The 12,117-nt window shown below is 44.2% G+C and overlaps 1 protein-coding gene across 1 annotated transcript; it reads right to left on the bottom strand.

Annotated features, from left to right (window-relative positions):
• Positions 1–431: 431 nt before the first annotated feature.
• On the bottom strand, positions 432–8,961 carry CAPSL (calcyphosine like). Its single transcript, XM_044431186.1, has 4 exons — positions 8,825–8,961; positions 5,900–6,077; positions 2,742–2,951; positions 432–1,182 (listed from the first exon to the last, which is right to left on the bottom strand). Exons 1-4 carry the CDS (start codon positions 8,959–8,961, stop codon positions 1,081–1,083), a joined length of 627 nt encoding a protein of 208 aa, XP_044287121.1. The 3' UTR covers positions 432–1,080.
• Between the last annotated feature and the right edge of the window lie 3,156 nt (positions 8,962–12,117).

The following is a 12,117-nucleotide window of genomic DNA, read 5'->3' on the forward strand; positions in this document are numbered from 1 at the left end:
GAGAGGGCCCTTGGTAGGTGCCCTTCCACGCTGCAGTGAGTGAAGCTGAGTGCCACTCTTGGCAGGCATCCCAGGGTCATCATGGCCTGAGTTTGGGAAGAGGAGGAGATCTCGAAGACTCAGCCATGGAAGTTCTGGAACCTCAGGGAGTAGCAGAGACCCTTGAAGCGTCCTCCAGGTCACTTGCCCACCGGTTCCCAGAAGAGTAGGAATATTTTGGAAGGGGAGGAGGAATATCTGTTGCCTGATCCCATGACAAGGTGGTGGGAGAGACCAGCTGCCCAGTTAGAGGGCTTGTGTTGGTCTCACTGATTGGTGCTTCACAGAGGTTCTGAAAGGAAAGGATTTTGGGAAGAAGTTCTCAGTCTGCGTTCAACATTCTTGACATGAGCAGAGGCTAATCTTCCAACTCTCTAGAGAGTTTTCAGAATTGCTTTGTCTGGTAGCTGCTAAATGCCAATAATGATCTGCATTGCAAAGGGACTTTCTGGTGTTTTAGCACCTAAGGGCAGGAAGGAAAGGGCCAAGCCCATGAGAGGTGCCCACTGCTGACATCTGCCCTGGTCCTACACCTTAGGTGGAAATGACTTCTCACCAAAGACTCTTCTCTCCTAAAACACTTAGTAATTTGTGCAAGAAGTGTGTGTTTAATCTTTCCCCACCCACTACTTTTACTCCTGTGATTCCCCCCTCCAAAAGTTTATTTCCCTCAGCCCAGCCTTATTTCTGAACTCAGACCCTTCCTAGAGTAGGAGTGGAGGTGGTGGGGCAGGGAAGGGACAGCTGTGGAAGGAACTCAGTGAATACAGGAAGGGGGCAGCGCCCTGATCTGACCACCAATTTTCCCTCGGAAATGCCTCCCACCCCGATTTGAATCATTTATACTGGGAACGCCTGTTGCTGAATCCAGGTGCACATCTGCCTTAAGGCTGGTCTTGCAAAAACAAGAAGCGCCGTGATAACGTAACTACTTTTTCCTTCTATGAATGCTGCTTGGAATGTAATCACACTGTCCTGCATGCCAGGTTCAGAGATGCTTAAAACAACAAAGAGGAGGAGAAGCGGCCTTGTTTTCTGCCATCAGATTTTCCAAGCATTTTTCATCATCACAATGAAATAGACATCGGTGTCAATGGAAGCGCTGACGCCTGAGTAATAGTTCATGAATTCTTCTGTTGTAACCTAAGGTGGAGAAACATAAAGGGAAAAAGAGCAGGCCCAGTTATCTCATTTGAAGCCCGTACTTCTAATCACAAGCAATCAGGCCATTTCGGAGTCCTCTGCATCCTCCCATGTCCAGTCAAGTACCTCTAACAAGGAGTACCTGGCCATCCTTTCCTCACCTGGGGCCCTCAGGATGTTTCTGACTACAACTCACAGCACTCCTGACCATCGGTCATGCTGGCTGGGACTGAAAAGAGTCCAAGTCCATACCATCCAAAGGACACCAGACTGGGGGGAACGTCCTCACAGAAAAGTCCCAGCAAGCAATTCAGTTGCAGTACTCCTCCTTAGGATTGTGCCAAAGAGCCTACTCTTGCCAGAAATTTGAGGAAAACATATTCAAGGCTATAGGTGAAAAATACTATATACAAATTTTATTTATTTATTTAAAACTTTTCTATACTGTCCCTTCAAAGATGTCTCGGGATGGTTTACAACAGATTAATAAAATAGAAATAAGAATAGCAGTTTCAGCAGTTGCACAGCATTAAAACAGGTTAACAATTAAAATACTGGGAGAATAAAAAGGGTTTCGCCTGATGCTGACCTCTCTGGGCAGCATGTTCCACAATTGGGGTGCTACTGCACAGAAGGCCGTCCTCCTGATCTCTTTCAAGGGTGGCTCACGGAGGAGGGCCTCTGACTCAGGTCTCAAGAGGTGGGAGGGCACATAGGGGAGAAGGAACTTCTTCAAGTATCCAGGACCCAAGCCATTGAAGCAAAAGCTCTAGGCCGTATGCGGTTTGCAGTTGAAACTGCAGTGTTCCTAGTCCACCTTTCAGGTTTGTCCTGCAAAACCCACATGGAACTGGCATTCTTTCAACAATCCAACCAAAGCTCACCATTTTTCATTCAACTACTGTTAATGGCAGAATTATGCATGGTGCATCTAGAGAAGTTGTGTTCTCTAGAAATAAGGGTTTATCCATGAAGGTACAGGCATTCATTGTGTGATCACAGAGGGACTTACTTTTGTTAAGGACAAATGTGGTCAAGAACATGGGACTGGGACTCAGGCGACCTGGGTTCTAGTCTCCGCTTGGCCATGGAGCCAACTAGGTGACTTTGGGCCAGCCACAGACTCTCAGCCCAACCTACCTCACAGGGTTGTTGTTGTGGGGATAAGATGGAGGAGAATGATGTAAGCTGCTTTGAGCCCTTTGTAGGAAAAAGGCAGGATATAAATCGAAAAATAAATTAAATAAAAAATGCAGGGCATGATCCATCCTGGGGGTTGGGGGGGGGGAGCAACTTGCATCCTTTGAGCCCTGGGAAGGGGGAGGGACCCAAGTGCCCCTGGCCTCCCATATGGATAATGGTCCAAGGGCCAGCCAATAAGGCGATGGAAGAAAAAGAGCCCCAGGGGACACGACCATCTTCACAGGTGTGTGTGTGCAGGTAGGGTTCTCACCGTTAGCATCTTGCCTTCATTATTCTTGGTTTGGCATGATTTTCTAATTTTTCAGCTCTTGCATATTACAGCAGAGCCACCTGTCAATATATGCTATTTCACTTACCTGTCCGTCTTTATCATAGGGTGAGTCAAAGTTATCCAGAAAAGTCCTAAAAACTTGTTCTTCTGTCCATTCTCCATTCTGGTACTTGGGGTGATGCTTTGCGTTGTAGACACCCTGCAGATCTTGGATGGTGATGATACCATCCCCAGTCTTGTCTAGCTTTCGGAAGGCTTGCATAATGACTTCTTTCCTTGCATTAGACATAGGAGGCTTTAAAAAGAGGAATGGAGATACGTATCCCCTTTAGCACCTGCTGCCCAGCACTGTCAAATCCAAAGCAATACTTTTGCTTAAGACATTTCCAGATGGAGCTTTTAATAAGTTGGTCTGGATGATGGTATCTTCCCATATTAACGATGTTGATATTGATAATTTGCTACCTCACTCCATAGCTGAAGCTGTCTGAGCAAGTTACAGCAATGCAATTTCTAAGCACCTTGCATTTTCCCACCACTTCTTGACCTTTTTTCTTACCAAAGAAAACTCCACTAAGGCGGAAAAGCCAGAAAAGCTGCTAAGCATCTTTTGATTAGAAGCACCAGGGCCCCCTCAACTGGAAGCTCCTGAATGGCATATGCATCCTCAATGAGTATTTCCTTTTAACATGTTTACAGCACTGAAGAAAAAGATGTGGACGTGGTTTGCCCAAAGGAAGACTGCAGAAGTCATTGTGTCACAGTATTGTGAGCAAGCCAGCCAAGGAGTGAGACCTCAAACCAGGCAGCGCTCACTGTTATGCGTCAATACACTGGGCTCCCTGCTATAGCCAACCAACTGCTGAATTATCTGGAGCGTGCACAGTATGGTACCTTGAGCTCCTTGGAGGAAGGGCAAGATGCAGTGAAAGGAACAAGGAAGAAGACAGGAATGCGAGATTGCCACTGAAAGCTCTACAAACGAAGTGTTCGCACAGACAGGGGGTAGTTGTGTTAGCTTGTCACAGCAACAGCAACGAGTGCTTATGCTCCCTTAAAGACCCATAGATCTATGATGTCATGAAGGTTCATGGTGCCATAGACTCTAGTTCACAAAAGCTTCTGCTATAATCAGTGCATTATCACTTAAGATGATCTTCCTCTTAAAATCATGAGCTATTGTGTTGCCCCTGCCACTGGATAATGACCTGTTTGCAGACAAACTGGGCAGTGAATATAAACCTGATCTAAGGCACAATCCAGGCCTGGATCTGGGGGTGGGGAGGAGGGGGCACACAAGGCAATTTACACACTCAGCAGCTGTAAAAAAACGCATGACTGCTGAGGTGGACAACTGCTCCTGCTCCCTAGTCTAGGCCTGGCACAATCCTATGCAAGTTTGAACAGAAAAAAAGGACTACAATTCCCAGCATGCCCCAGTCTGTCAGGGCATGCTGGGAGACGCATCCTTTTTTTCTGTCTAAACTTGCATAGGATGCATCCTTAGTCATCAGTCATGGCTTTTCCTTCCTTCATGCATCAGGTTGTATGACTGCATTTCTTAAATGTCCAATATTCTTAAATACATCCATTCACTCAATTATCCATTTTTTAAGTTTGAAAAGGTTTCTCTGAGGAGAAGGGCAGAAGTGGGTTAAGAATTTCACCTGTGCATGGTCAAGGGAGACATACAGAATCCGTTCCTCCCAAATCATGTTTCTGGGGAGAGGAGTGTAAATCTGACTCAACTACAGTGAGGTCTCTTCCACAGCACTTTGACTGAAAAAACTCTCTGGTGCACTCAGAGCGGCTCCAGTATTCAGACCCACCAGCAGCACATGGCCCACTTGAGCACAGGGTCAGCAGGGCGCATTCAGGCTGCCACCCACCCTGCCTAAGTGGCGGCTGCCATCTTTTTCCCAGCTTGCACTGCTGCTGCCCTCGCCTGCAGCCACGCAAGGCTGCCAGTGCTTGATTTCTTCCCCCTCCAGGTAGGGGTATCCAGCGGTGCCAGTGCTGTGGGAACTGGACTGGCAGGAACTAAATTTATCAAACATTTCCCAAATACTACTGCCCAGAGAGCTCTGGCTATCGGATGGCAAGGAAGTGTAATGCACAGGAATAAATAAATACCAAAAATGCAATGACCACTTGTCATTGAAAGATCTATGAACTGTGCATTGCCTTGGCATCGGACATTGCATTCTGGGAGAAATGGCATGGCAGCCACCTGGTGCCCATCTGCACTCCTACCCCACTTCCTGGTGGTGCCAGGGAAGTCCTCCAGGGCAGGGAGGAAGAATAACTAGCAGTGCAGGTTGCCAGGCAAGGACGCAAGAAAGGATGCAGTCAGCATATGGGGGATTCAGGGGGAACAAGGAAGGAAAACATTCTGGCTTGAGGTGGGGGTCACTGGTGCTTTGCCATCAGGTCTTCCCTGTCCCCCACTACCTGTTTTTTTGCAAATTTATACCTCATAAAGAGGTTTTGGAGATCTTGAATGCCTGATCTTTTGGTTGGCCTAATAGAAATATTACACTGATAGGGATTCTGCCATTCTATTCAACTTACAAATCACCTGCACAGGAAAATGTCAACCCAAAGTGATAACGTCTGGTTATTCTTCCATATTTTTTATGACAGTGAACTCATCTGAGCCTATTCTCTTATGTAGGCTTTAATATTCTTATTTTACAACCTAGAGTTTACCCAACTCAGATCAAGGGTAGTCACTGGGTTAATTATGGGGTGTTTCTGAGTTTGTATATCATGAAACTACCCAAGAATGGTGTGTTCCTGGATTGTTAACTGAAAACACAAATGGCACGTCCATAGCTTGTACAATCTGCTTTTCCTGAAATTCTTAAGTTAAACAATTGCTTAGTTATTAAGCCTTAGTACAACATGCAAACCATGTTGGTGGAACTTACTTCTGAGTAACTACATTAAGGATTACAATGTGAAAACTTAATTTGTATTTCCTGTGTCAATTTAATTTTACAACATGAAGTTGGTTTTTTTAAAACCAAAAACCACAAGAAAAATGGAGTATCTTTTCCCCTGAAGATAATGTATAAGCTAATATGGGGATTTTTTCTGTGAAGTGTGTGTTAAACTACATTTAAAACTACATTTATCAAATAAAATAACCTTAAATAACCCTTAAACAGTAACATAAAATTACCAATACTATGTTAATACGACATGGAGAAGCATTTTGTTGGGACTTTAAAAAATGCTTACTCTTAACGTTATGAGAAATTCATCAAAATCTATTATTCCATTCCCGTCTTTATCAAAGGTTTTGAAAATCTTTTCAGCTTCTTCTCTTTCGATCATCACTGCATAGTCATGGAGGCCTTTCAAGAACTCTTTGAAATCAAGAGTCTTGCTATTGTCATCATCCATGATGTGGAAGACCCTAAAGAAAAGAAGGGCAACTGTGAAGAAAAGTAATAAGATCACTGAAAGGGGAAAAGGGGGTTGTGAGAGAGAATACAGAATTTAGGATGAGGATGCTTAAGAAACAGGAAAAAATCCTCATTGCTCAGAAATGTCAGGAAACCAACTGTAAAGCAGTTACCATATCAAGAATTATCATGCAGATATTCAGGAACTAAAGGACTTGAGGCTACAAATTTAAGTTGCAAAATCTGGAGATGCAGCACAAGTAAAACCTGCAAATTATTGGGCAAGGTGTAGAATGGTGCAACTAAGAGTACAATGCTATGTGTGTTTAGTAAAAAACAGTCCTATAACTTCCAGCAAGCACCAGCATGCCGAGCTGCAGGGCTTTCTTCTATCAAAACATGCACAGAATTATGCTCTAAAATTGAAGGCAATGGTGTACAGCTCTGCACTTTCAAACAAGTTGCAGGCCTTTCTCCTGCCTCAACACACATCAGATTGTGTCTAAAATGTCTGATCAGCTGGGTCAACTCTCCTATGAGGAAAGGTTAATGTTCCCAGCTGATTAACACAGAACATTCGGTGACTTAAGTGGCAAGGTTTACAAAATTATGCTCAGCGTGGAGAAAATAGACAGACTCCCCCCCCCCACCCTCCGCCTCCGCTCTTTTATAATATTAGATTGCTTCATGAAGCTGGTTGGTGGGAGACTCAGGACAGGTAAAAGAAAATATTTCTTCACACAGTGAAATTAAAATATGGAATTAGCTGCCATAAGATGAACTGATGGCCAACAATCTGAATGATTCTAAACGGGAATAAACAAATTCATGGTGGTAAGGCTGTTCCTGCAAACCAGACAGAGTGTCTGCTTGCTACTGCAAGCATCAGAGGGCACATATACACCTCTGAACTCCAGTTGTTAAGGAAAGTGAGTGGGAAAGGCACTGCCCTTTTTGGTATTTTGTCTGAATAGATGTAACAGAAGGTTACTGTTCTCTCCCACCCCTCCCTGCAATCTAATAATTCTAAATTATTATACTATAACATAATTAAAATATGATGGTGATGATGCCCTGCAGCTGGTGCTTAGGGCCATTCTGATATTTATTTCTGTATTTATATCACAATCCCTTTGATGAAAGGGATTCTGAGCCCCTGTACCTTTGTTTTATGTCTGCTTATAATAAGGTTAGCTTATGAGTCTGTCAGAAGCTCAGATAAGGAGCAATACTGTGCCTTCAGGACAGTGCCTAAGGATAGTCTGGACTGCAGGATCTGGAGTCATACTCTGGCCTTGATGCGGGACATCAGAACTCTACAGACCCTTCTCCCCGGCAGCTGGTGCAGAAACAGCTGTGCTGGCTCTCACTGAGGTTGGGAGGTGACTCTGAGGGGGGAGGGCATTCTGGGGGATGGGGAGGGGATGAGCCAGGGAGGCCAGGGTGCAAGCTATCCTGGCATCTCTGTCTCCTCCCAGACAAAAAAGTCCCTCTAGGCAAAAATTCAGGGTGGGAGGAGTGTGGGAGGGATGGCTCTGGACTGGGTGCCTGTAAATCTCGGGGGCTTACAGCCATCCCAGCAAGATTGCACCTTAAGAATACAGACTTCCTTAGGTAAGGGAGGCAGCCTGACATTGGAGTGCTCCTTGAAACCATGCAAGGACACTGAAATCCCTGGTGCAGCTTGCAAGTAATGCTGGTTGTGCTTCAGTCATTTCCAGGCCCACAGAAAGTCATAGGCTGCTTGTGCTGTGATGCTTCCTTCAGCATTTATAAACTGCTTGCCAGCAGGGGTGACAAGTATTTCAGCAGGGAAATGCTTTAGGTCTGGTATTTCTGGATATGACTCAGTGTTTGTGCCTGTTGTGTTCTGGAAGGATGAATAAATCTGTCTGCAGCAGAATAGCCTTCACCATTAGTGAAACAGCACCATAGAAATGTTGAGAAACACACGTTACACAGCATCAGAAGCTGGGGCAGATTTTTTATCCTTCCCTTTTTGCAGGTGACAGTGGAAAGTTTGTTGTTGCACATAGTTACTGGCTCAATAGTTGTCAACATGAATTCCTTGGTTTTACAGGGCAACTTGGCTGAGTAGAGGAAACAGCAATGAGCAGCTTTTCAGTAGCTTCTCACTGTAGCTGCAGCAGACAAAGTCTCCAAGAAACAGCTGGCACTCTGTCGCACGGTGCGCTTGCGGAAGTATTCGCAGCTTAAAACACTTTGTTCTTTTCTGATGAGATATAGCTGAAATCCTTGAATGATGTAGGACACACTGCACACCTCTTCAAAGCATAATTTTCTTTTTTGGAATCATTTGCAGAGTCATGAAAATACCACTGAACAGTTTGTCAAGGGCTTAAACTTCAGACTAGCAACTGCGAACATGCCTCTGCAGGCAGTGGTACTATGAGGGAGAAGACTGCTCACAAAGTGAGGTTGGAGAAAGACTTCTGTGGAACCCTGGTCTTACCCTGGAGCAAGCAACTGACATACGTGGTGTAGCTGAAGTAAGGCGAGCACAGCTACAGCCCATGGTGACTTCCTCAACATATGCTAAGGGGCCTGAGGAGTCACAAATGAAAGGTGGAGATGCCCAGTAGGTGCCCTTAATATAAGCCCAGGAACTGCCCAGCATTTGGAAAGACTCGCCAAGAGTGTGGCATAAAAGCACATGATGCAGGGCAGGTCAAGTAAACCCAGCGAGTTTCAACAAGGAGCAACAAGGACATTGCACTGCTTAAGTGCCTCATTTTACCTGGCGAGGCCCTTGATCCCTGCAGAGCCCCTGGACAGGCACTGAAGCCGAAGTTTCTCAATTGGGTCAGTGGTTTTGGCCAGGTTTTTTCTGGCCTGGAGCGCCATCTCTCGGTCGTGTCTTGCTGTGCCAGGCATCTGGGAGAAGAAACGTTAAGGAACTGGTGAAGGATTACTGGCAGAGTTACCAAATAGGCTCCAGGCAGGGAGAAGAATGCTCCATGCCTGCCAATGTTTGAAAAAGGCCAGAGAGGCAGATTTAGGACTACAGATTTTTCAGTGTGTGATATACATTTCCTCTTTCTGCATAGCCTCCTAGGAACTGGTCCTGAGAGGATGGATGCATGGGGGGTCACATCTTACCAGTAAAAAAATACTCCTGACCCTTGTGCAACACAGCACAGCAAATACACACCCCAACTTTGTTTGCAAAAGAGGTTACTTTGGATCCTGGGACAAAAGTGCCTCAGGCCAGGCAAATGCTGCAAGTGAGAAGGCTTTTGTCTGGCTGAATGGTTTCCCTTGCAGGTTTGAATCAGCATATGGATGATTTCAGGTTTCAGCCAGTACAGGCAGCTATGCATAACCATACAATCTGCAAAATAATGCTTGGCCTGTTGAGCTTGACTTTGCATAACAATAGTTTGGCTTATAAATTTAAATAATCATAAAACAGCTTTTCCTCAATGGATTTTTAATTCTGTTTGTTGCAGGTTTTAGCTCTGCCTCTTGGTTTTCAAATGAGATTAAAAAGACCTGTAGTTAACCTCATTTTGAATCTTTGTTTGGGGCCTTGGAGGTGGAGGGAAGTACTGCACACAACTAGCCTTATGCAAATTTTGTGACTTTTTTTTTAACCCCAAGTATATTTCATTTTAGAGAAAAACACCTGTGAAAAGCAGGAGGCTGCAGTTTGAGGAGGCTTTTTACTAGGCAGAGAGTGAACATTTTCCTACAAGCCTAACATTTAAAACACATTTTCCACATTTTACTTATGGATAAGTTAAACAACAGAAAGTGAGCCTGGGGCAGGCCAGTTACCACAACATGCAGGTTGAAGTTAAGGTCCTTCCCCAATTCACAGATTAATATTTTACTTGAGGGCACGGATATGTATTTCTTTATTTAATTCTTCATTGCCCAATAAGTGGAAGCTCAGTCAGTGCTTCATAAGAACAAGACAAACACTAAATGCGATCTGCAGATCAAGCTGCTGTTAAAAACATAGCAGACGCTGGCAAAAAAGCTGTCAACCTTTTTCACAGAAAAGAGTCACCTTTACATGGATAGACATATATGAATCTCAGGCTGGCTTTGCGGGGGGGTGGGATTTTTTAAAAGCGAATGAGTAAAATACAGCGAACAAATGGGTAAATATTGGATGAATGAATGCTGAGACGTGCCTGAATCTAGTGTTCATCAGATTCAACCAGGCATCCCAGAATGTGAAACATACTTAAAATGTTTATAAGGGTAGGCTTCCATGAAGTGCTGAGAAACACTGAAACAGCTAAATACCCGTTTCTAGACAGCTATTAAAGACACATGATTCGTGTTGCATGACTTGCCTACAATTTGCAGCATAACTACAGGGTTGGAAGAAAAATAATTGAGTAAGTGCGCAACCAGATCCTATGCAGGTTTATTTGGAAGCATTTCCATCCTTCCTATTTTTACTTCCAAGTCACTGGGCCTAGAATTGCATCCAGGGGAGCAAAGGAGTGGTTGGATCTTGGCTCGGTCCACAGGCATGGAGGAGGACTACTGCTGCATTGATGGATCCCAAATATGACATCAAAAAGGTGGCCTCTTCCATGATATAAAATAACCTTATTAAACACTGTGGCAGGCACTTACTATTCCAGTTGCTTTATCCATAGACTGATTAAAAGTAAGAACAGGCACCTCTATACCCAAACTCGGCAATTCTGCGTGTGCCACTATGAGCCTAGCTGGGCTTCACCCAGTCTGTAGGAGGCACAATGTGGGGCAGAGGTCTGGCTGAGGTCAGGCACGCATGGTCTCACAGCAGCAGCGCCAGGCCTCCCTTGCGGTGGGAGAATCCTTCGCCTGAAACAGGGGTGCTCACGCACCCTTGCCAGGAGCTGCCACTGCCTTGTTCCAGCAATGCAGCCCCACTAAGGCATGCAAACCAAGGTGAAAAATAGGCAGTGTCAGAAAACAGTGCTTCTCCAGAGAGGAAGCTCTAGCTTTTAATTTCAGCCTTGACACAGGCCATCATTTTCAGAAAAGAAAAGGATGTTTCGGGTGGAATTATTTAACAGTCAGCTTTTACATCTCCTGAGCAAATTGGGATATTTGGCAATAACTCCTCTTTGCATTGAGATTGGCTTTAGTTTTTTCTTTAATCGGCACCTATGTTTTACTGCCATCTTGGATGAATTAGTTCTTCCTAAGAGAGCGGTCTAATTGGACTGGGACCAGTTCTTCCTAAGCAGAAGCAAAGAGTTCTTCAGACCTGGATCTCTGCTGCTGTCCTAGAAGGCTTGGCCTTGCAATGCTCTTCCATCTTAAACATCTCATTTCTTTTATTTCAGTCTGGCTCAACTTCCTCTCCTCCTTCTCCACTGTGTCCATTCATGGTTAGCTGTTCAAGTTCAATTATCGATATATCTGATATTGACTGATGACTGATTTAAATGAAATCATATATCTGATGACTGATTTAAATGAAAGTGTGGATTGGATATGAATTTAGCTTCCTGGTTAGATATATAGCCCAACATGTGTTGAGCCCAAAACAATGGGCTCTGAGGAGGTCCTCAAAGGCATCAAGATCCCTTTGTGTTAAATAATAACTTGTATTAAACACAAGTATATGTGTAGCATACAGCTCCAACAGCCAACAGGAGTAAAAAAAAAAAAAATAAGAAAAAAGAAATATTTCTTTAAAGGGTTGTACTTATTACAATTCCAAAATGTATGCAAAGCATTACAGCTGCATTGCTATTACTCCTCTAGTCAGCAATGAAAGTTATTCTTCAAACTATCTTATTAATGAATTATTAGAAAGGGTTTTGCAACCATCTGATAACATTGTCCAAAACTGGAATTTCATCTTTCCCTCAAGAGGAAATACAAACGCTTGCCAAAAAGGCAATACAATTACGTCAGATATTAAATGAGGCATACTGTTCACTAAGAATTACCATTGGACATGGATGGCTATTTTCCTATCAAGGCAAATACCCTAACCCCTGCTCCACCCTTTACACCCACCAGACTGTAGGGAACATGACAGGGAATATGTATCTTATGACCAGGATCTGCCTT

The sequence above is a fragment of the Varanus komodoensis genome, unplaced genomic scaffold, assembly GCF_004798865.1.
Source record: "Varanus komodoensis strain SLA01 unplaced genomic scaffold, ASM479886v1 scaffold22, whole genome shotgun sequence".
NCBI classification, from domain to species: domain Eukaryota; kingdom Metazoa; phylum Chordata; class Lepidosauria; order Squamata; family Varanidae; genus Varanus; species Varanus komodoensis.

Bases quoted from the DNA above. Each gene is read 5' to 3' on its own strand.
- CAPSL (XM_044431186.1), bottom strand. From the start codon at position 8,961: ATGCCTGGCACAGCAAGACACGACCGAGAGATGGCGCTCCAGGCCAGA. The intron at 2,952-5,899 runs GTAAGCATTTTT...CTCTTTTTAAAG, and splicing joins AATTTCTCATAACGTTAAGA to CCTCCTATGTCTAATGCAAG. The intron at 1,183-2,741 runs GTAAGTGAAATA...TCTCCACCTTAG, and splicing joins CCTATGATAAAGACGGACAG to GTTACAACAGAAGAATTCAT.